This window comes from Leptopilina boulardi, unplaced genomic scaffold (assembly GCF_019393585.1).
Source record: "Leptopilina boulardi isolate dan_hultmark-lab unplaced genomic scaffold, ZJU_Lbou_2.1 LbouV2_292, whole genome shotgun sequence".
In the NCBI taxonomy this organism is placed as follows: Eukaryota; Metazoa; Arthropoda; class Insecta; order Hymenoptera; family Figitidae; genus Leptopilina; species Leptopilina boulardi.
Genome location: NW_026137854.1, coordinates 1,760,461 through 1,784,395, shown reverse-complemented (window position 1 = coordinate 1,784,395; position 23,935 = coordinate 1,760,461). Strand labels below are relative to the sequence as shown.

General features: G+C 29.3%; 2 protein-coding genes across 2 annotated transcripts; both read right to left on the bottom strand.

Annotated features, from left to right (window-relative positions):
• Positions 1-1,450: 1,450 nt before the first annotated feature.
• On the bottom strand, positions 1,451-2,194 carry LOC127282286 (tigger transposable element-derived protein 6-like). Its single transcript, XM_051306458.1, has one exon. The coding sequence runs from the start codon at positions 2,192-2,194 to the stop codon at positions 1,451-1,453; it is 744 nt and encodes a 247-aa protein (XP_051162415.1).
• A 4,838-nt stretch (positions 2,195-7,032) lies between these two features.
• On the bottom strand, positions 7,033-7,600 carry LOC127282285 (tigger transposable element-derived protein 4-like). The gene is made up of 2 exons (XM_051306457.1): positions 7,186-7,600; positions 7,033-7,109 (listed from the first exon to the last, which is right to left on the bottom strand). The coding sequence occupies exons 1-2, from the start codon at positions 7,598-7,600 to the stop codon at positions 7,033-7,035; spliced, it is 492 nt and encodes a 163-aa protein (XP_051162414.1).
• Between the last annotated feature and the right edge of the window lie 16,335 nt (positions 7,601-23,935).

The window sequence follows — 23,935 nt, the reverse complement described above, 5'->3', positions numbered from 1 at the left end:
AATATTTCCTTATATAAAATTTTACATAAATGTATTAATGTAGGAAAACATATGGGATTTCATGTGGATTCTTACATATGATTTCACATGGAATTAGACATGGGAAATCATATGGGATTTCATGTAGATTCTGAAATATCAACATAAGATTTCAGATGGATTTATATAAGGGAAACAATATAGGATTTCATATGGGAATTTTCAGTTGGTTACTTTATGCAGATGGAAGTTTTCAAAAAATAAAAATTATTTAATTAAAATCTCAGCTTTTATAGTTTTCAAGACTGACCTCAACTGTGAGAGAAAAAATCACACCATCTGGCGGCGCATAGTGGTGCAAATCTGCAATTTACTATTCAAAACAGGCTACAGCTTTTATTTATTGACAGATTTTCAAATTTATTTTTTTAAATTACTCAAAATAAAATTATTAACAACTCTGTCTTCGTGGATTTTTTATTTAATTTGTTAATAATTAAATATTTAAACAAACTTATAAAAAAACAAAATTACTAAGAATGAATGGGGCGGTTGAAGTTGCCCACAATTGAACTGCATACGGGAAAACTGCACACACTAAACTGCATACAATAAAAGTGCATACGAGTTATTAAAAAAAATTTTTTTTTAATTAAAATAAAAAACTAAATACAACTAAAATTCGCACCATTAAACTGCATACGGCAAAAATGCATAAGGATTAAATTAATATTTTTTAAATTAAAATATTATTTCCGACTGAACTGCACACCGTTAAACAGCATACAGCAAAAATGCTTACAAATTTATTAATGTAGATAAATTTGTAAAATTAAATTAAAAACAGTATACGGTTAAAACGCATACTGTTAAACTGCTTACAAAAAAGCTGCAGACGAATTAAAATATTAATATTTTATTTAAAAAATTATTACCGATTAAACTGCATACCATAAAACTGCATACAGCAAAAGATTCCACAAAGTAAATTAATTAAATTTTAGTAAAAAATTATACGATTAAATTGCATTTAATTTGTGGGATCTTTTGCTGTATGCAGTTTTACGGTATGCAGTTAAACTGTTTTTAATTTAATTTTACAAATTTATCTACTTTAATAAATTTGTAAGCATTTTTCTGTATTCAGTTTAACGGTGTGCAGTTCAGTCGTAAATAATATTTTAATTCAAAAAATATTAATTTAATTCTTATACAGTTTTGACTTATGCAGTTTAACGGTGCGCATTTTAGTTTTACAGTCGAAACTGGATAAGCGAGAGTTCAAGGGACCGACAATTTTCTCTCGCTTATAGAGGTTTCTCACTTACCCAGTTTCTCACTTACAGAGGTCTCGAAGCAAATTTTCTCACTTACACAGGTTAATGAAAAAATGGTATTCAAATTAATGTTTTATTGTACATAAGTATGTAATTTTTAGTTATTTTCTTCTAAAACTCATTATCATTATTATTTATTTAAAAGGATTAAATAAGTCCGTTATTTTCGTCTGTTTTTTTATATTAATATTTTCGACTTCTTTCTCTAGCGCATAAATTTTATCGAAAAGAGATTTATCAACACTTGAAGAAAATTCCAAAAAACGATGAACAGTCTCTAACGCTTTTAAAGTCTCTTGCTTATTTGGAACGGGTTTTTCTGTTACAGTCAAATTTTCGTTTTCTTCATCATCCTCTTCAGCACTATTGTTAGCCATGGTTAAATTAGCTATTATATCATCTTCCGTGAGTTCTCCTGCAACTATCACGTTGTCATCTACTCTTACAAAATCTTCGAAAGTTGGATTTTCAACGCTATTTTCACAAAACAAGAGTGTACTCCACTCCTCGATGCTAGGGACATCAACATCGTCTTCTTCTGCAGAGTTTCCTGCGTCAGTACAAAATCCGGCTTTCTTAAAGCAATTCTTGATAGTAATGTCACTTATTGCGTACCATGCTTTGCTGGCGAATTTTATAGCCAGAAGTACGTTTATTTCAGGCTTAGTATTTTTTTGTAAACATGTCAAAACATGTTTCACTACTTCTTTGCGATAATATCTCTTGAAAGAATGAATTACTCCCTGATCCAATGGCTGCAAATGGCTGGTAGTATTGGCAGGTAAAAAAATTACGTTCACGTTTTCGAGCGTAGGTAAATCCGTATGAGCAGTACAATTGTCAATTACCAGAACAATTTTTCTTTTTTTGGTCTTCATTTTTAAATATTTCTCTTGTCATCCAAGCTAGTGATGGATGACGATACAAGAAACTCATTTGTCTTTCTCATTCTCATTTAATCATGAAGTTGTCTCATTTTCGAGAAGCTCAGTTAATTTTTGTTTTGATCATCTCATCTTTTCTCATTTCTCATCATTACTCGTACGCAAAATGTCACTAGACCAACCAAACAATTCAAATAACAGGAATGCTATGAAAAGACGAATAGAACCAGATGAAAATGTCCAACCATCAGGATCTGGAACTGGATCTATTTCGAAGTTCGTTTTTTCTTATTATAAATATGATAAATATTATTAAAAATAATATACAGTTATAAAAAATTTTAACCTAAACTACAAAGTTTCTTTATTTAATGTAATGTTAAAAAATTTTGATTTAGAAATAGGTGCATAATAACAATAATAATTTAATAATAAATAAAAAAAATTTAGAATTCCATGTGAAACTAATTTGAAAGCAAATCGAACTTTTACCGTCATTAAATATTATAAAATATTGATAAAATAAATATTTTATTTACCTATACAATTATTTTTTAAGTTTTTATAAATAAAATTGTAATTATAGTGTCCGTCAGGCAATGACAAAGCGCAAGAAAGGAGGAAAACCTTTAAAAGAATACTTTGATTTTAAATATGAAGATAATAAGTCAAAAGTTGCATTTTGCAAGTTATGTTTTGCGAAAAACGGTACAGAAGAACAAATTAAAATGACTGGTGGTAATACCAGTGGCGTTAAGCGACATCTAGAAAAATTTCACGAAACGGAATATTCGCAAATTTGGGAATCTAATTCTATTGAACGAAATGAAGTATAAATTTGAAATTTAATCTATTAATTTAATTTTTAAGGAGAAGGACCAGTAAAATTTCAAATTGTAAATTCTCAAAAAATTAAAAATTTGAACTTCTCTCATTTTATAAATAATTTCTATTATTTTTCATTGATAATTTTTTATACCTTCTTTTTTAATTTTAAACAAAAAATCCTACGTATTTTGAAAAATTTCAATTTTTTCAAAAAATAAAATTTCTAAAAAATTAAAAAATTTCAAATAGTCAAAAATTATATTTTAAATTCTTCTTAGTAAAATATGATTTCAAATGCTGAAACAATGTAAAAAATTTTCACTCTTAAATAAGTATAAAATTAGTTCCAATTTTACTGATGAATCTTCAAAAACTTTTTTCTTCCACAATTTTAATTTTCCTTTGTCAATTTTTTATATGCTTTTATGAATCGGAACAATTAATCTTATAAATTTAAAGAATTCAAATTTTTTCAAAAAATAAAATTGTTTAAATATCAAAAATAATTGTTTTAAATTTAATAATAATGAATAATTTTAGAAAATTATTTCATTTTAACAACATACATTTAAAATTTAAATTTTACTGGCTCATCCTCTTAAATTGTTTTTATTAACACTAATATTCAAAATCATTTTGTTAAGAATTAAATCTCTACCTCATAACAATTTAAATAAAAAAAGTTATACCAAGTAAAAATTACTTGATTGTTATAAAAGGTGTATGAAAATCTTAGTAAATTTAAAAATAATATTTTACTTAATGAAACGAGTTAGTTTCTTATTTTGTTTATAATAAATAAATAAATTTAACAAAATTTTTTAAATAGGCATTTTCACAAGAACGTTTTGAGAAAATGACAGTGGATTTTGTAGTAAGGAAATATCTGCCATACAGTTTTTATGATGATGAGGAAACACAAAATTATTTTCATTTTTTGAACCCATCAGCTAAAGTTCCAAAGCGAAAAGCACTAAAAAATTTAGTAAATACTCGATTTACATCTATGCGGGACTCTGTTATGCGCATATTACAGGAAAATAAGTCAAAGTATTCGTTTACGATTGACAGTTGGACGTCAATTGCTGGACGTTCATATCATGGAATCACAATTCATTTTATCGATGATGACTGGAGCCTACAATCGTTTCTAATTGACTTTGTTCCTACAAAAGGACAGCATGCAGGACGCGATATCGCTGCTGCTTTTCACCAAGTAATTGGAGCTGCAAATCTATTGAACAAGGTGCAAGGTATCACAACAGACAATGCTGCATCTAATACGACATTCGTGAAGGAATTATCCTATCTTATGGAATTTGACTTTGAAAATCAACGTTTTCTCTGCTGGGCTCACGTTTTTAATTTAGCTGCCCAAGATATGCTCAAGCAGCTCAAAATTGATTTTGAAAATGATGATCTCGATTCAGATGAAACTTCTTTGGGTTCCTATAGTGAAGAAGAGTCGGATGATGTTAACAACGATGATTTTCGTAATTTAGAATTAGAAATAGAAGCTGTAATGATAGACCGCGGTACTCAAAGTCCAATCAATAAACTTCACAAACTTTTCAGTATTTTAAAAAAATCAGAGCAGTGGAGGAACAAACTAAAAAGCTGCTGCGATTCATGTAATGTCAAAATGTTATCTCCAAATCTTGATTGTAAGACCAGATGGCATTCTAGTTACGAGATGATTCAAACGGCTTTAAAAATGGAAAGTGCTCTACACTTAATTTGCAGAAACAACGATTCTCTAAGTCATTTATGTTTAACGGAGCAGGAGTGGTTAGTTTTGCACGAAATTTGTAAATATTTGATGTATTTTAAAACTGTTTCGGATCTTTTGAACGGAGAAAAATACACTACTTTACCGTATGTTATCGTCGCGTATAATATGCTTCTTGATAAATTGGAAAGTGAAATAACATCTTTGGAAAAGGAAACATCTACTACAGTTGAACGGCAAATAATCGAAGCAATTAGTGCTGCCAAAGACAAATTAACCAAACATTACAAAAACAGTAACTGGATCTACTGTGTAGTTTTAATGGTCGACCCCAGACATAAAAAAGAACAATTTAACAAAACACCTTGGGGAAGAGAAATGCTTCGCTATTCGTTGTCTATGTTTGAAAATATTTACAAAACCAACTATTACCGTCCTTCTCCTCAGGTAAATAATTGAAAAGATTCAATGCGTAATATTTATTCTACCATCCCATGTTGAATTGCTTCCGGAAGTTTTTCAGAACGCTTCCGAAAATTTTCCAACAGTCGTTTCTGCAATTTTTCGGGAAACCTTTTCGTGTGGGATGCTAATTAACTCACATTTAAAAATTTATTTATTTTTCAACTTCGAAAAATTTAATTTGAAAAAATTGCATTTTTTGACTAATCTTTCAATAACTTTTTACTAATATTTTCAAAAGTAAAATAAAATTTAATTATTATTTTTATATAATTTATTTATTTATTTAATTTATATATTTTTACTAATCGATTAATTCATCGATAGATTGCATTAAATGAATCCCAAGATGAAAATCGAAATTTTGAAGAAAAAGACCAAGATAATATTGACATACTTTCATTTTATGACAGTGATTCTGAAAATTCAATTCCAGCAGTTCAAAAACAGAGAAGAAAAGTATCTCAAAATAAAGAGTGGCGTTATGAAATCGATCTTTATTTTTCTCAAAACAGAGCACACAAAAGTGTGAATATCTTATAATGGTGGAAGGAGAATGAAAATTTATTTCCAAATCTTTCGCGAATGGCTCGAGACTTTCTCGCCATTCAAGCAACATCTGTCCCATCCGAAAGGGTTTTTTCCAGAAGTGCTCTAATAATTCGAAAACATAGGAACAGATTAAACGATGAATCGATCAGAGAACTTAATGTTTTGAACTCACTCGTTTCATGTTCCTTAGCTTCAAAAATACAAGCAGGAGTTAAAGACTAATTAATAATCAAATTTTTTGAATGCTTTCAAATTTAAGTATCTACAGCAATAGTAACTGTCTGATTAATATTATTATTAGAGTCACTTTTAAATTAGTTCTAATTTGAAATTTGTTTTTATTCTATGATTATTTCTGTACATCTTCTGACTTAACACAAATAAAAATACAACTTTCAATATTAATTATTGATTATCAATTGTACCTACTTGCTGTTTATGAAATATGAATTTACATTTTATAAAGGAATCGTATTTTTTAAAATTTCATTTTCTATTATTTTCTATTTGTGATATAAATTGATAAATTGTCCTGAATGATAATTTATATGTAATAAATAAATATTTATGGTATTTTGTTACATAAAAAATTTTATGATTATTATTTTAATCAACTTATTTTTCCAATAAAAAATTCAATAATTTTTATACAATTCTATCTATAAATATTTTTTTAATTAAAGCAAATATTCAAATATATATTTTAAATAGTCATAAAAATAAAATATTTTAGTATTTATAATATTTAACCAATTATTGTCAAAAATTAATTTTTATATATTAAAAACTGGTATACAAAATATAGAGAATTAAAAAAAGTCAAATTATAAAATGAAAAAAGGCATATTATTATTATATTTTTTTATTTATTATAATTATAAAGAAATACCGATGTCTAGATAAAATTTTTATTTTTTAAGTTCATTTTTTAACTACAAATAAAAAGGTAAATAAAATTATTATTGGTCTAGAAGTAACACATTTGGTGGTTACTTATTACATTAAATTCAGCGAATTTAAAAAAGGTACAAAAATGTCGTGTGTATGAATATTAAAAATTACAAACAATTTAACAGTTATCCTGAATTATAACTGACAAAATTTTTAACCAACAATATTTGTCATTGTCATAATAATAATGAAGTATGTAATTATTTGTTTATTGAGTTTTGAGAAATTCGAGAAGCTCATTCAAATGAGACAAGATGAGATGAGAATTTAAACAAAAAAGCACCGAAATTTTCTCGTAATTGATCATTCTCTACATTTCTCGCTCACGTCCATCACTAATCCAAGCCTTTGAGTTGTTTTCATAATCGGCAGGTAGAGTTTTTACACCTGCAAATAAAAATTATGTACTGATTTTCAAGTTAATGAAAATGAGTTTTTAAAGTAGTGTTTATAAGAAACAAACCTTTAAAACATCGAGGTCGTTTTGATTTTCCGATGACAAGTAAAGGCAATTTATCCGTTCCAGTCATATTTGCGCAGTGAAGAACAGTAATACGTTTCTTACTTTGTTTTCCTCCGTGGCATTTTTCTTCTTTAAAGGCAAAAGTTTTGTCTGGTAGACACTTAAAAAATAAACCAGTCTCGTCTGCATTGTAAATGTCTTCTGGATCATATTCCCTTAAAAGATTCGGCAGATCTTTGGTCCACTGATTGCATACACTTACATCCACAGATTTACTTTCTCCGGATAATTTCTTAAAAACTATATCATGTCGTCTTTTAAAACCCTGAAACCAGCCGTTACTAGCTGAGAAGTCTTTTATTCCTAGTTTGGTCGCAAAATCATTGGCTTTTCCTTTTAATAATGGGCCATCCATGGGAATATTTTTGTCGCGGATTTCTTTTATCCATTCTAACAAATCTCTATTGACTTTTTGTTTTTTAGGATGTTATAAAAAGTAGATTCCGGCAAATTAAATTCACTCATTATTTCACTTCGTGTTTTCCCACGCTCGAATTCATTTATTATTTTAAGTTTATCACTAACAGAAATTACGTTAATTTTTCGTTTAGACATTATAAATTTAGAAGAGACTTGATACAACTAAGTAAACTTTCCAAAATTCATTTATTGACTGAAAAGAAAATTGTATTCGTTATATACACTGGCCATAAGTCTACGGTGTCATGAAAGTAATGACTAATTATCTTCATTTTCATTTGTGAAAAATAAACGAATATCATTCGAGCCAAAAGAAAATTTTGATAACATTTTAGAAATATGTATTTAGGTAAGTCTCTCTCGTTTATAGAGGTCCGAGAACGACTTCTCTCACTTATAGAGGTCCGGGCGAGAAAAATGACTCTCGCTTACAGAATCTCACTTACAGAGGTTTTTACACTTAAAATTAAAGGGACCGACAATTAATTATTTATATTTTTGTGGAAATATTCTAAAATAACCTAAAAATGAACAAACCTATTATCAAAAACCATGAAAAATATAAAAAATTGTTACTTAAATTTAATTGTTGTAAATTTTTGAAAGTTATAAACAAATGAATATTTAATTACAAAATACAAAAATAATAAATAAAAATTCAATAAACTAAATTTTTAATTACTACTAGTAGTTAATATATACATACTATATATGTCGCTAATTACGAATTTAAAATCCATTTTCGAAAATTAAAAATGGCGTATCCAATGTGGCAAACAGATGTTTAAAAATTAATTGTATTCGTTTGAAACTTGTTACTCGGGCGTTTTTAGGGTCGCTGATTACAAAAAAAACAATTTTTGGCGCTGAGCGTCGACGCCGTCTTGAAGGATCCGTATATTACTTTCTGTAAAGAAGTATTGTTTCAGGGGTTGACTTGCTTCGCAATTTTTTTGGAACATGTTTTTGCAATTTTAACCCGAAAAGAGGGTTATTTTGCATTTTTAACCAAAAAAAGAAGGTTCTTTGCAATTTAAAGCAATTTTTTACGAATTTTTGGATATATACCTGGGGTAAAATTCCTGTAGCGAACTAAGTGAAAAAAAGTTGATCGTATCGGGTTGTAACTTGCACATAGTTTAGCCTTTGGGGGTGAGTAATTTAACCACGAAGTATTGTTAGGTTTTTTCAAAAACTGTCGAAGAGGGAGAGGTTTGAATTTTTTTGAAAAAACAGTGAATATTTGAAGACTTGTAACTTTTAAACAGGAAGAAGAAGAAAAATTTGTCCTGTATGTTTTCGACAGGTTTTTTCCTGCTCTTTCGAATGGTGCAAAAAAATTTCAAAAATTCAAATTTTGACCCTTTTTTTGAAAATTAAACATTTTTTCAAATTTTTTTTAAGTTCGTTTTTTTTTATTTTTTTTAATAATTTTTTTTTGAAAGCTAAAAATGTGTATTTTCACCACAAAAAGTATTGAGATGTCCTTTTTTGTTATTTTCGAGATATTAATTAATTAATTAATGTGAATAAAAATTTATATATTTCATAAACGAATAAAGGTATCGTAATTCTGACGTTACTAAATGAAAGTTGACATAATTCCGCATCCAACGAGCCCTATATGAAGTACTTAGGGTTAGTGGTTTGTTAATAAACAATTGGCTAACATGGCAATTGTTTATAAAAAATCCACTAATCCAAAATAGTCCATATAGGGCTCGTTGGATGCGGAATTATGTTAGCTTTCAATTGGTTTCTTCTGGATTGCAATAACTTTATTTATTTGTGAAATATTTCATTTTTTATTAACATTAATTAATTAATTAATATCTCGAAAATAACAAAAAAGGACATCTTAATATTTTTTGTGGTGAAAATACACATTTTTAGCTTTCAAAAAAAATTATTAAAAAAAATAAAAAAAACGAACTTAAAAAAAATTTGAAAAAATGTTTAATTTTCAAAAAAAGGGTCAAAATTTAAATTTTTTACACCATTCGAAAGAGCAGGAAAAAACCTGTCGAAAACATATAGGACAAATTTTTCTTCTTCTTCCTGTTTAAAAGTTACAAGTCTTCAAATATTCAATGTATAAATTTTTCAAAATAATTCAGTCCTCTCCCTCTTCGACAGTTTTTGAAAAAACCTAACAATACTTCGTGGTTAAATTACTCACCCCTAGGGCTAAACTATGTGCAAGTTACAGCCCGATCCGATCAACTTTTTTTCACTTAGTTTGCTTCAGGAATTTTACCCCACCTATAAAATTACTCTGTTTTTAAAAATTTACTTAAAAACAATATTTTTCAATCTTTTATGCTTTTTTTTATTATTTATTGTTGTTTTTAAAATTTTCGGTTACGAACCTTCGCCTCGTGCTGCAAACGTCACACTCGTATAATCACTCACTTTACGCACTTGTATCATAAATAACTATTTTTAGAGCACGCCATTTGATAAAGCAGTTCTTCAGACATAAGGGATTTGTATTGCCTAATTTTTCACATGATGTTTAAATGATAATAAATGACCTTAAACTTTATGTAAAAATTTTGTACATTTCGTCCTTAAATGATTAAAACATTAGTAAATAGTGAATTGACTATATTTTCTTATTACTTTTATTATAATTTATAACTATAATTATTTTTAAATAAACATTAATATAAATAATCATTTTTAAAAATATCTTTATGTACATAATAATTGTTTTTAGGTTTTAAGAAAAATTAGATAAAAAAAGAAAAATAAAATAATAAAAATGGTCATCTAAACAGAATAAATTATCGTGTAGAATGGAAAGTCTTTTTTATGCATTTGACAAAATTGCAGATTTGCACCACTGTGCGGAGTAAGTGTGGAATTATGATAATCTACTTCTATATTGAAATTTCCCATATAATTTTCTACTTGATATCTTATGTAGACAACTAAAACAGTGATGTCCACACATGACATCCCATATGTATTCCTATATGGTAAATTCTTACATGAGATCCTATGTAGGAATCCATTTGAGAACATATGTAGGATCTTATGTAGTAATATATATAAGAACCTACACGGATTCCTTCATGTATGTAGGAATCCATATGAAAGTCCATGTAGAATCTTATGTAGCTTCCTATATACATATGTTTACGTCCGCATGAAAAGGGACCACTTTGTCGTTTACAATAAGAGCGATATTTGCATTAATGTTCACACAAAAATAATCCTTATTGTAATCGACAAAGTGGTCCATTTTCATGCTGACGTACACATATGTTCTCATATGGATCCCTACATAGGATCTCATGTAAGAATTTACCATATAGGAATACATATGGGATTTCATATGTGGGACTCTAACCAAGAAGGTGTATAGCAAAGCACAAATTTTTGTTCTTTTCAGATGAATTGCAGTAATATTATTTGATTTTTAATTAAATAATTTTTAAAAACTTCCGTCTGCATAAAGAAACCAAATGAAAATTCCCATATTAAGCTCTTTTTGATCATAAAATGTTGACCTATCGATTAGTGCAGTTTCACGCCACCCTCTCACATAATCATCGTGAATTATATCGACTCTTCTTTTCAATTTTTCCACGTTATCAGATGAACCAAATTCTAAACGGTATCGTATGATTGTTAATCTATATTTTTATAACAAATTAAGTTATGTTATCTCTACTTTTTAAAAGATTAATAGCGATCTCTTCCTCACGTTGCTTCAAATAGTGGAAGGTGAAAGCTCCACCAGCACTTTTACCTTGGCCCAAACGAATGTAAATTGTTTCTTTTCAATATCCGGAAAAGAGATCAACTGAAATTACTGATAATTTTTCAAAACGATCTGCTGTTATGCTATTAGATTTGTAACAATTAATATTTTAAATTTTATTAGTATAATATTTATTAGTAAACAACAATAAGTACAACTATAACCGAGCTAGCGTTAGCGAGCGAGGAATACATCGCTAGTTTTGTATTAATGTATAATAAATATAACTGTCAAGTCTCTTGTTCCGAGCTGTGTATAAATTGTGAGGTTTTAAAAAAATAAAATATTTTAATTTTAAATCCGACTTCTCCAAGCCATTCATAGAAGTTATTGGCCCCACCGCTTCGACGAAATTCCATTACTGTTATTCTCCCCCCCTCTTTCTCTCTATTATTTCATTACTAAAATCTATACTTCAAATTACTTTACTTCATTAAGTTAATCAAAGCGACGCAAACTGAAATGACTAATTAAACAAGCAAAACTTTATAAATATAACTTAACCGAATATTGTTGGGTGCCATGTTTAAAAAGAACCGTCGTGACAACCAACGTAATAAAACTTTAGAAGGAGAGAGAATTTTCTACTATTTATTGAATTCGCTGCTAGTCAAATAGCATAATAGAAGAGTGGGAGGGGTTCATGTAAGTGTTAGTCAGGTAAAAATATTTAATTTTTAGTCATCGCAGACAAAAAAAGAAAATTTCATTACAACATCACTACACGACTATAATTTTTCAATAATGATTATAAATTTAATTTTTGTTTTGTTGACTTACACTTAATTTTTGTAAAAGAAAATGAAGCATTAATCACGCTCATTTTGGTAAATTTTTAGTTAACCAAGAATTTACACATATTTTACTGAAGTTGAAAAAATTTATAGAAAAACATTATTCGGAAAAGATCACAAGAAAATACTTTAAAAAAATTATACAATCTCATCATTAATTTTGATAATTACTATATGATTTTATTATTTAAATCATTTTTCGGTCAATTGATACGTAAACTATTTTCGGCAAATTAAAGAAAAATCACTTACTCTCGAGAATTTAAGTAATTAATCGCATTTTTTAACTTAATAATTTCGCGAATCACTGTGATTCGCGTACATGAAAAAAGAATATTAAAACAATTATACGGGAGCCGGATAATGTGCTCCCGCCATTTTGAACAAAAAATTATATTTTATATTTCACATTTTATCTCATAAAATTAATAAAGAAATCGAATCAAATACATAAAGAAAAATGATCACTTGATAAATATTCAACTTTTATAATTTCATTAATTTTTATAATTCTGTTAAATTTGAATTTCCACAAAATTTCTATTTATTTCCTCACAATAAAGTGGGAAGACAATTGCCTCGATAACGAAATGTACAAGAGTGTCTGATCTAACACCAAAAAAAATCAGAGTAATTTCTGATTGACCTATGTTTATTGGCAAAGTTGGTTTTCCTGAATTTGTTGTAAAAATGTATTCATAGTATGGTTGGCAGATGTCTCTGTCACTCCCATTGGAAATACAAAATGTCTGAAATTTCTCTGTTTTTTCTCGAAGTGACGCACAGTGGTCTAACACTATAATCTAGTTGGAGAAAACTTCAAAAATAGTTTAAAAATGTAAGTTATATTTGAAAATTAGTTAATTAGGGACTTTATGCTTTCTGAAGTGAAATGATAGTTACTTTCGTTGGTACAGAACATCAAATTGGACATATCAGAATAGCAAGCCAAAAGTTAAAAGCAAAGAAAAATTGACTTCTGTTCAAGGGCCCATAAGTTTTGTCTGAAATTTATTTGGCATTTGTGTAATATGAAGGTTGTTCCTAGAAGTATATACTTTAGAAATTATTATAAGTCCATTAAATTGAATAGAATAATTATTTTTAATACTTTCAAGAATTCAGATAAGATCGATACAAGCGATAAATTATTTTATCGTAATATTTCAATAAGTTTTTTGTTCCATGGTTCTCCGTTTTCTACCCATGATAAAAATGAAGGTGAATACTTACACATTCATATTAAAACAAGTTTAGCTGGTACCATTTGCAACTTTGGTTTGAAACTTCAATTGAGTGACACAAGATGCATGAAAACGCAGAAAAAAGTAAAAGTGCGTACAAGCATTGTATAATGCATTTGAAGACTCATATTAATTACTGTGTAAGTGTTATTGGAGCCAATAATTACGAATCTGAAGTTAGTTTTAAAAAATTCAAAATGTGGGATCCAACATAGCGGACATTAAGGGGAGAAACTCGTGTAAAAAAAATTTTTTACAATTTTTTTTGCTTAAAAATTAGTTTACTATCTGTAGAATATGATCCTACAATACTAATCTATAATTAGATGTATAAATGTCTATAGTAAACATAAGTTTAGCACTTCAGATGCTACCAAATGCAGTTAACTATGAGCAAGTGATAGTAAATCTTAATTTTAGTGCAATAGTTATTTTCGAATACATAATGTCTTCAAGGCAATAGTTGAAACACTACTTTTATGTATCGAAAACTTTATATACGTTTTTCTCGAAACGTGTTTTTTCGCGCGTCGTGCAATGTAGCTCAACCAATTTTTAACCGATTTTAATCAAACTTACCATAAATCTTCTTTATCTTACTGGCTGTTGCATGACGATTACCTTTTTTAAAAAAAATTTAACAATTGTTTTTGAACATTCTTATAAAAAAAATTGACTTTTTTCAAAATGCTCCCAAATTAAAAAAAAAAATTTTTTAGTTTTCTCTTTGTCATGCAAAGCGTATTTGCGTATTTTAACGGTAAAAATTTTGAATTTCAATTTTATTTCAGATTTGTGACCTGTAGACTGCACGGCGCCATTTTGTAATATTTTTTAGTAAAAAAAATTTTTTTATAAAGCTTATATTGTGAACTTTAAGGTATACTTTGCTTTAATTCAATGAACTTTACCAGTTTTTTTAAAAAAATTCCTGAAAAACGTGCACTTACACGAGTTTTCCCCCTTAAAATAAAAAAATTATTGCATTTTAATAAAACATTGTATTTAGAGGTTTTTGCAAGCCAAAAAACCTCTGAATACCATGTTTTATTAAAATCCATCAATTTTTTAACTTTCTGTCCGCCACACAGTGGCCGATTTCCCGAAAAACCTGGCCAAAAGTCAAAAAATTTTTTTTAGAAATTTATACTTTTTATTGTTGAATATTATAAAGGAGGGTTCACTGCATAATTTTGCGAAAAAAAATTACACTTTTTTTATCACCAATTTATTATGTGAACAAGTAAAAGTGATCTTTGCCAGAGATTTACTCAGAACGTTTCATAACTATAAATTTTCGTCACAGTTAAAATAGTGAAAATATACTAATATACAGCAGATTTTTGAATATCTTTTTTTGGGAATTATTAACAAAGGTGTATGAAATATGTTGAATGTATTTATAATCACATTTAAAACGTACAGTTTTTAAAAAATGACATTAAACATCGCTATTCATGGCGACGATTTTTGTATTGTTTTATCAACGTAAATCATGAAAATAGTTGTGAAATCCACCGATATCCGCGATCTACCTGGTATTATCATAAACTAGAATATATTTTTAATTCATTTTAATTGAAATCAGTTGCCCCAAGCTGCCCCTGCAGTTTTGGTATCACTTTTTATTTCACTAAGCGCGGTTTACCGACAGCGCGTTGCACCGGCCGGCGGTGCAACTGAACGTGAAAAACTGACTTTTTCTTCATTCGCATTCGCTTTAAACTAAAATTTAAGCACTGTCTGTAATTTAAAAAAAATAAGCTCTAACACATTTACGCAATTTTATAATACCAGCAAATATTTTGGATCCGCCATATTGAATTTGATAAAACAAATGTAAAATTTGATTTCAGAAACCCAGTAAACGTAAGTATACCAATTTTGATTGAAATCGTATCATTTTTCGATTTTCAGCAAAGTTTTTTAAAATCTAAACGGCCATTTTGGATCCGCCATTTTGAATTTGACACAACCAATGTAAAATTTGAATTCAGAAGCCCAAAAAACATGGGTATACCAATTTGGTTGAAATCGTATCATTTTTCGATTTTCAGCAAAGTTTTTTAAAATCTAAACGGCCATTTTGGATCCGCCATTTTGAATTTGACACAACCAATGTAAAATTTGAATTCAGAAACCCAAAAAACATGGATATACCAATTTTGATTGAAATCGTATCATTTTTCGATTTTCAGCAAAGTTTTTTAAAATCTAAACGGCCATTTTGGATCCGCCATTTTGAATTTGACACAACCAATGTAAAATTTGAATTCAGAAACCCAAAAAACATGGATATACCAATTTTGATTAAAATCGTATCATTTTTCGATTTTCAGCAAAGTTTTTTAAAATCTAAACGGCCATTTTGGATCCGCCATTTTGAATTTGACACAACCAATGTAAAATTTGAATTCAGAAACCCAAAAAACATGGATATACCAATTTTGATTGAAATCGTATCATTTTTCGATTTTCAGCAAAGTTTTTTAAAATCTAAACGGCCATTTTGGATCCGCCATTTTGAATTTGACACAACCAATGTAAAATTTGAATTCAGAAACCCAAAAAACATGGATATACCAATTTTGATTGAAATCGTATCATTTTTCGATTTTCAGCAAAGTTTTTTAAAATCTAAACGGCCATTTTGGATCCGCCATTTTGAATTTGACACAACCAATGTAAAATTTAAATTCAGAAGCCCAAAAAACATGGATATACCAATTTTGATTGAAATCGTATCATTTTTCGATTTTCAGCAAAGTTTTTTAAAATCTAAACGGCCATTTTGGATCCGCCATTTTGAATTTGACACAACCAATGTAAAATTTGAATTCAGAAACCCAAAAAACATGGATATACCAATTTTGATTGAAATCGTATCATTTTTCGATTTTCAGCAAAGTTTTTTAAAATCTAAACGGCCATTTTGGATCCGCCATTTTGAATTTGACACAACCAATGTAAAATTTAAATTCAGAAGCCCAAAAAACATGGGTATACCAATTTGGTTGAAATCGTATCATTTTTCGATTTTCAGCAAAGTTTTTTAAAATCTAAACGGCCATTTTGGATCCGCCATTTTGAATTTGACACAACCAATGTAAAATTTAAATTCAGAAGCCCAAAAAACATGGGTATACCAATTTGGTTGAAATCGTATCATTTTTCGATTTTCAGCAAAGTTTTTTAAAATCTAAACGGCCATTTTAGATCCGCCATTTTGAATTTGACACAACCAATGTAAAATTTGAATTCAGAAACCCAAAAAACATGGATATACCAATTTTGATTGAAATCGTATCATTTTTCGATTTTCAGCAAAGTTTTTTAAAATCTAAACGGCCATTTTGGATCCGCCATTTTGAATTTGACACAACCAATGTAAAATTTGAATTCAGAAACCCAAAAAACATGGATATACCAATTTTGATTGAAATCGTATCATTTTTCGATTTTCAGCAAAGTTTTTTAAAATCTAAACGGCCATTTTGGATCCGCCATTTTGAATTTGACATAACCAATGTAAAATTTGAATTCAGAAGCCCAAAAAACATGGGTATACCAATTTGGTTGAAATCGTATCATTTTTCGATTTTCAGCAAAGTTTTTTAAAATCTAAACGGCCATTTTGGATCCGCCATTTTGAATTTGACACAACCAATGTAAAATTTGAATTCAGAAACCCAAAAAACATGGATATACCAATTTTTAATGAAATCGTATCATTTTTCGATTTTCAGCAAAGTTTTTTAAAATCTAAACGGCCATTTTGGATCCGCCATTTTGAATTTGACACAACCAATGTAAAATTTGAATTCAGAAACCCAAAAAACATGGATATACCAATTTTGATTGAAATCGTATCATTTTTCGATTTTCAGCAAAGTTTTTTAAAATCTAAACGGCCATTTTGGATCCGCCATTTTGAATTTGACACAACCAATGTAAAATTTAAATTCAGAAGCCCAAAAAACATGGGTATACCAATTTGGTTGAAATCGTATCATTTTTCGATTTTCAGCAAAGTTTTTTAAAATCTAAACGGCCATTTTGGATCCGCCATTTTGAATTTGACACAACCAATGTAAAATTTGAATTCAGAAACCCAAAAAACATGGATATACCAATTTTGATTGAAATCGTATCATTTTTCGATTTTCAGCAAAGTTTTTTAAAATCTAAACGGCCATTTTGGATCCGCCATTTTGAATTTGACACAACCAATGTAAAATTTGAATTCAGAAGCCCAAAAAACATGGGTATACCAATTTGGTTGAAATCGTATCATTTTTCGATTTTCAGCAAAGTTTTTTAAAATCTAAACGGCCATTTTGGATCCGCCATTTTGAATTTGACACAACCAATGTAAAATTTGAATTCAGAAACCCAAAAAACATGGATATACCAATTTTGATTGAAATCGTATCATTTTTCGATTTTCAGCAAAGTTTTTTAAAATCTAAACGGCCATTTTGGATCCGCCATTTTGAATTTGACACAACCAATGTAAAATTTGAATTCAGAAACCCAAAAAACATGGATATACCAATTTTGATTGAAATCGTATCATTTTTCGATTTTCAGCAAAGTTTTTTAAAATCTAAACGGCCATTTTGGATCCGCCATTTTGAATTTGACACAACCAATGTAAAATTTAAATTCAGAAGCCCAAAAAACATGGGTATACCAATTTGGTTGAAATCGTATCATTTTTCGATTTTCAGCAAAGTTTTTTAAAATCTAAACGGCCATTTTGGATCCGCCATTTTGAATTTGACACAACCAATGTAAAATTTGAATTCAGAAACCCAAAAAACATGGATATACCAATTTTGATTGAAATCGTATCATTTTTCGATTTTCAGCAAAGTTTTTTAAAATCTAAACGGCCATTTTGGATCCGCCATTTTGAATTTGACACAACCAATGTAAAATTTGAATTCAGAAACCCAAAAAACATGGATATACCAATTTTGATTGAAATCGTATCATTTTTCGATTTTCAGCAAAGTTTTTTAAAATCTAAACGGCCATTTTGGATCCGCCATTTTGAATTTGACACAACCAATGTAAAATTTAAATTCAGAAGCCCAAAAAACATGGATATACCAATTTTGATTGAAATCGTATCATTTTTCGATTTTCAGCAAAGTTTTTTAAAATCTAAACGGCCATTTTGGATCCGCCATTTTGAATTTGACACAACCAATGTAAAATTTGAATTCAGAAACCCAAAAAACATGGATATACCAATTTTGATTGAAATCGTATCATTTTTCGATTTTCAGCAAAGTTTTTTAAAATCTAAACGGCCATTTTGGATCCGCCATTTTGAATTTGACACAACCAATGTAAAATTTAAATTCAGAAGCCCAAAAAACATGGGTATACCAATTTGGTTGAAATCGTATCATTTTTCGATTTTCAGCAAAGTTTTTTAAAATCTAAACGGCCATTTTGGATCCGCCATTTTGAATTTGACACAACCAATGTAAAATTTGAATTCAGAAGCCCAAAAAACATGGGTATACCAATTTGGTTGAAATCGTATCATTTTTCGATTTTCAGCAAAGTTTTTTAAAATCTAAACGGCCATTTTGGATCCGCCATTTTGAATTTGACACAACCAATGTAAAATTTGAATTCAGAAACCCAAAAAACATGGATATACCAATTTTGATTGAAATCGTATCATTTTTCGATTTTCAGCAAAGTTTTTTAAAATCTAAACGGCCATTTTGGATCCGCCATTTTGAATTTGACACAACCAATGTAAAATTTGAATTCAGAAACCCAAAAAACATGGATATACCAATTTTGATTGAAATCGTATCATTTTTCGATTTTCAGCAAAGTTTTTTAAAATCTAAACGGCCATTTTGGATCCGCCATTTTGAATTTGACACAACCAATGTAAAATTTGAATTCAGAAACCCAAAAAACATGGATATACCAATTTTGATTGAAATCGTATCATTTTTCGATTTTCAGCAAAGTTTTTTAAAATCTAAACGGCCATTTTGGATCCGCCATTTTGAATTTGACACAACCAATGTAAAATTTAAATTCAGAAGCCCAAAAAACATGGGTATACCAATTTGGTTGAAATCGTATCATTTTTCGATTTTCAGCAAAGTTTTTTAAAATCTAAACGGCCATTTTGGATCCGCCATTTTGAATTTGACACAACCAATGTAAAATTTGAATTCAGAAACCCAAAAAACATGGATATACCAATTTTGATTGAAATCGTATCATTTTTCGATTTTCAGCAAAGTTTTTTAAAATCTAAACGGCCATTTTGGATCCGCCATTTTGAATTTGACACAACCAATGTAAAATTTGAATTCAGGAACCCAAAAAACATGGATATACCAATTTTGATTGAAATCGTATCATTTTTCGATTTTCAGCAAAGTTTTTTAAAATCTAAACGGCCATTTTGGATCCGCCATTTTGAATTTGACACAACCAATGTAAAATTTAAATTCAGAAGCCCAAAAAACATGGATATACCAATTTTGATTGAAATCGTATCATTTTTCGATTTTCAGCAAAGTTTTTTAAAATCTAAACGGCCATTTTGGATCCGCCATTTTGAATTTGACACAACCAATGTAAAATTTGAATTCAGAAACCCAAAAAACATGGATATACCAATTTTGATTGAAATCGTATCATTTTTCGATTTTCAGCAAAGTTTTTTAAAATCTAAACGGCCATTTTGGATCCGCCATTTTGAATTTGACACAACCAATGTAAAATTTAAATTCAGAAGCCCAAAAAACATGGGTATACCAATTTGGTTGAAATCGTATCATTTTTCGATTTTCAGCAAAGTTTTTTAAAATCTAAACGGCCATTTTGGATCCGCCATTTTGAATTTGACACAACCAATGTAAAATTTAAATTCAGAAGCCCAAAAAACATGGGTATACCAATTTGGTTGAAATCGTATCATTTTTCGATTTTCAGCAAAGTTTTTTAAAATCTAAACGGCCATTTTAGATCCGCCATTTTGAATTTGACACAACCAATGTAAAATTTGAATTCAGAAACCCAAAAAACATGGATATACCAATTTTGATTGAAATCGTATCATTTTTCGATTTTCAGCAAAGTTTTTTAAAATCTAAACGGCCATTTTGGATTCGCCATTTTGAATTTGACACAACCAATGTAAAATTTGAATTCAGAAACCCAAAAAACATGGATATACCAATTTTGATTGAAATCGTATCATTTTTCGATTTTCAGCAAAGTTTTTTAAAATCTAAACGGCCATTTTGGATCCGCCATTTTGAATTTGACACAACCAATGTAAAATTTGAATTCAGAAGCCCAAAAAACATGGATATACCAATTTTGATTGAAATCGTATCATTTTTTGATTTTCAGCAAAGTTTTTTAAAATCTAAACGGCCATTTTGGATCCGCCATTTTGAATTTGACACAACCAATGTAAAATTTGAATTCAGAAGCCCAAAAAACATGGGTATACCAATTTTGGTTGAAATCGTATCATTTTTCGATTTTCAGCAAAGTTTTTTAAAATCTAAACGGCCATTTTGGATCCGCCATTTTGAATTTGACACAACCAATGTAAAATTTGAATTCAGAAACCCAAAAAACATGGGTATACCAATTTTGGTTGAAATCATATCATTTTTCGATTTTTGGCCAGGTTTTTCGAGAAATCGGCCACTGTGCGCCATTTTAAATTTTTAAAAACTGATCTCAGATTCGTAATCAGCGACCCCAAAAACCCTCGAGTAACAAATTTCATAAAATTCTATTTAATCAATTTGGAGGAAACAGTTTTGTCCAGCTACATTCGAGTTTGAGACGACTGTGTGATGGAGAAGTCAAGACGTGATATGATAATTATTATTATTGTTGTCTGATTGTGAAATAATTAGCAAAATTTCACAACATTACGTAACAACGTAAATAAAGTAGTCTTGACGTGATTTCTATGATGTTCAGTCCTTTTGCTGGTTGACAGCTGAACAACTATAACAATTACATAACTTAAAATGATGGTTGCTCTACGAAGTCTTTTTAATGTAAAATGGTGTGATACATTAAATATTTGGTTTGAGTTTTCCTAATGTGTACCAAGTGCTATACACCAATAGTTAACCTCAATTCTTTATTATTTCAGAAATCATCGGTGTAGGAAAACAGGTGTTGTTTTCGATTGTTGTCATCATAGTTTTAAAATTGTCAGCCACGAAGTAATCGATTTTCGGAAATTTCTGTTATGTCATCTTGAGTTGATCGGTGAATCTTATAACAAAGCATCCAGGGGTGCGTTCACGTCACTCTCACTCAATAATTTTTCACTCTCACCCTCACTCTCAATCAAAAATTTTTCTCTCTCACTCTCACCCTCACTCTCATTCAAAAATTTTTCTCTCACTCTCGCCCTCATCTCACTTAAAAATTTTTCTCTCTCACTCTCACCCTCACTCAAAAATTTTTCTCTCTCACTCTCACCCTCACTCAAAAATTTTTCTCTCATTCTCACTCTAACCCTCACTCAATATTTTTTCTCTCTCACTCTCACTCAAAAATTTTTCTCTCTCACTCTCACTTCTACTCAGAAATTTTTCACTCTCACTCTGACTCAGAAATTTTCCTCTCTCATTTTCACTCATTTTCACTCAAAAATTTTTAACTCTTAATCTTACTCTCACTCTCGCTCAAAAATTTTTCTCTCACTCTCACACTCACTCAAAAGTTTTTCACTATCATTCTTACTCTCATTCAAAAATTCTTCACTTTCACTTCCCACTGCCACTCAAAAATTTTTCATTATCTCTTTCACTCTCACTCAAAAATTTTTCAATCTCACTTTCACTCTCACTCAAATATTTTTCACTCTCACCCTCACTCACTCAAAAATTTTTCTCTAAAACTTTCACTTTCACTCAAAAATTATTCTCTCTTACTCTCACTTAAAAATATTATTGTTATAATAATTTATAATTTATTTATAATTTATATTGTTAGATATATATATGTGTGTGTGTGTATTACTTATAAGTTTTCAATTTAGTTCTTATTGTTTAACTTTCAAATAAAGGTTCTTCAACTGAACTTTTTTACTTTTCTTTTACCCTACTACCGTAGGCCCTCTGATCAATTTCTACTTTCAGGCCCCAACCTTCTTTTACACTCTCACTGACGTGAACGTACGGGGAGTCTCTCTTAACGAGCGTTCATGTTATGTGCAGAGTCTGTGGTCTACCTATCCGATACGGGAAGTCACTCTTTACGAGTCGGATTACGGTACGAGCCCAGAGAACGCGCATACCCGCCTAAGGATACGGGGAGTCACTCTTAGCGAGTCGTTAGGCTACGGATTGACCCTCCAGCAACATTCGCCAGGCAATCCGTAAATACGGAAAGCTACGCTTCTCATCGTCGTCATCACGTGACGTGACCACCTGGTGTCGCCTCACTAACGTAAACGTACGGGGAGTCACTCTTATCGAGCGTTTACGTTACGTGAAGAGCCGCAAAGCGTTTACGGCCCACCTAAACCGATACCGGGAGTCAAGTCGGGTCTACAATAGGCACGTTCGACGTGGTCGTGCCGACGCGACGTGGTCTTGGTGACGTCACAAAGTAACTGCTACCAGTTAAAATTATGCGTGAAATATGTAATGACACTGAAATGCCAAAAATAAATATTTTAGTTTAATTAATTAGTTAATGAAGGACAAATTTTTTTAATATAGAATTTCACTGGTGAAATTAACTGCAATAGTGCATTGAATTTTTAATGTAATTTAATTTTATCTAGTGAAAAATAAGGTTATATGGTTTATATTATTTCACCTGTTTCACCTTTTTTTTATTACATATGTATAATAAAGTAAGTATAAAATATGTGATTGTAATTTATGTAATTTTGAAATTTTTTCTCAAATTCTTAAAATTCTTTTACATAACTTTAAATTTACACCTAACATCGAAAAAATTTATTTTTCTGAAATGCACTAACTCGATTGTTTGTCTATAATTATGGATTAATACCTTTTTTACCTTTCTCGATTAATTATAATTAATCGAAATGGTTTTTGACAAAATATGTAAAATGGTACTTAATTAGTTATTCATAACGTGAATTCACCTTCTATCGCAATTTTACAGTATGAATGCTTATTTTCATTTTTTGACCGTTTGTTTAGATTTGATTGAAGTCGAAGAGAGAGGAAAGTTTTGTTGGGAACATTTCAATTTTATCATGATTACCATTGCTATGCATCTACTTATTATTATTGGCGAGTGGTTGAACATTTTTAACTTATATTTGCGATTGATCAATACAGGATCTCGAATTCGGCGGTGGTGGGTAAAACCGCACATAACTGTCACAATGCGTGAGTTGTTTGGTGCTTACCAAACTTAATTTTTTTTATTATATAAGAAGTGATCATGAAGAATTT

Bases quoted from the DNA above. Each gene is read 5' to 3' on its own strand.
- LOC127282286 (XM_051306458.1), bottom strand. From the start codon at position 2,194: ATGAAGACCAAAAAAAGAAAAATTGTTCTGGTAATTGACAATTGTACT.
- LOC127282285 (XM_051306457.1), bottom strand. From the start codon at position 7,600: ATGGATGGCCCATTATTAAAAGGAAAAGCCAATGATTTTGCGACCAAA. The intron at 7,110-7,185 runs GTTTGTTTCTTA...TTTTATTTGCAG, and splicing joins ACGACCTCGATGTTTTAAAG to GTGTAAAAACTCTACCTGCC.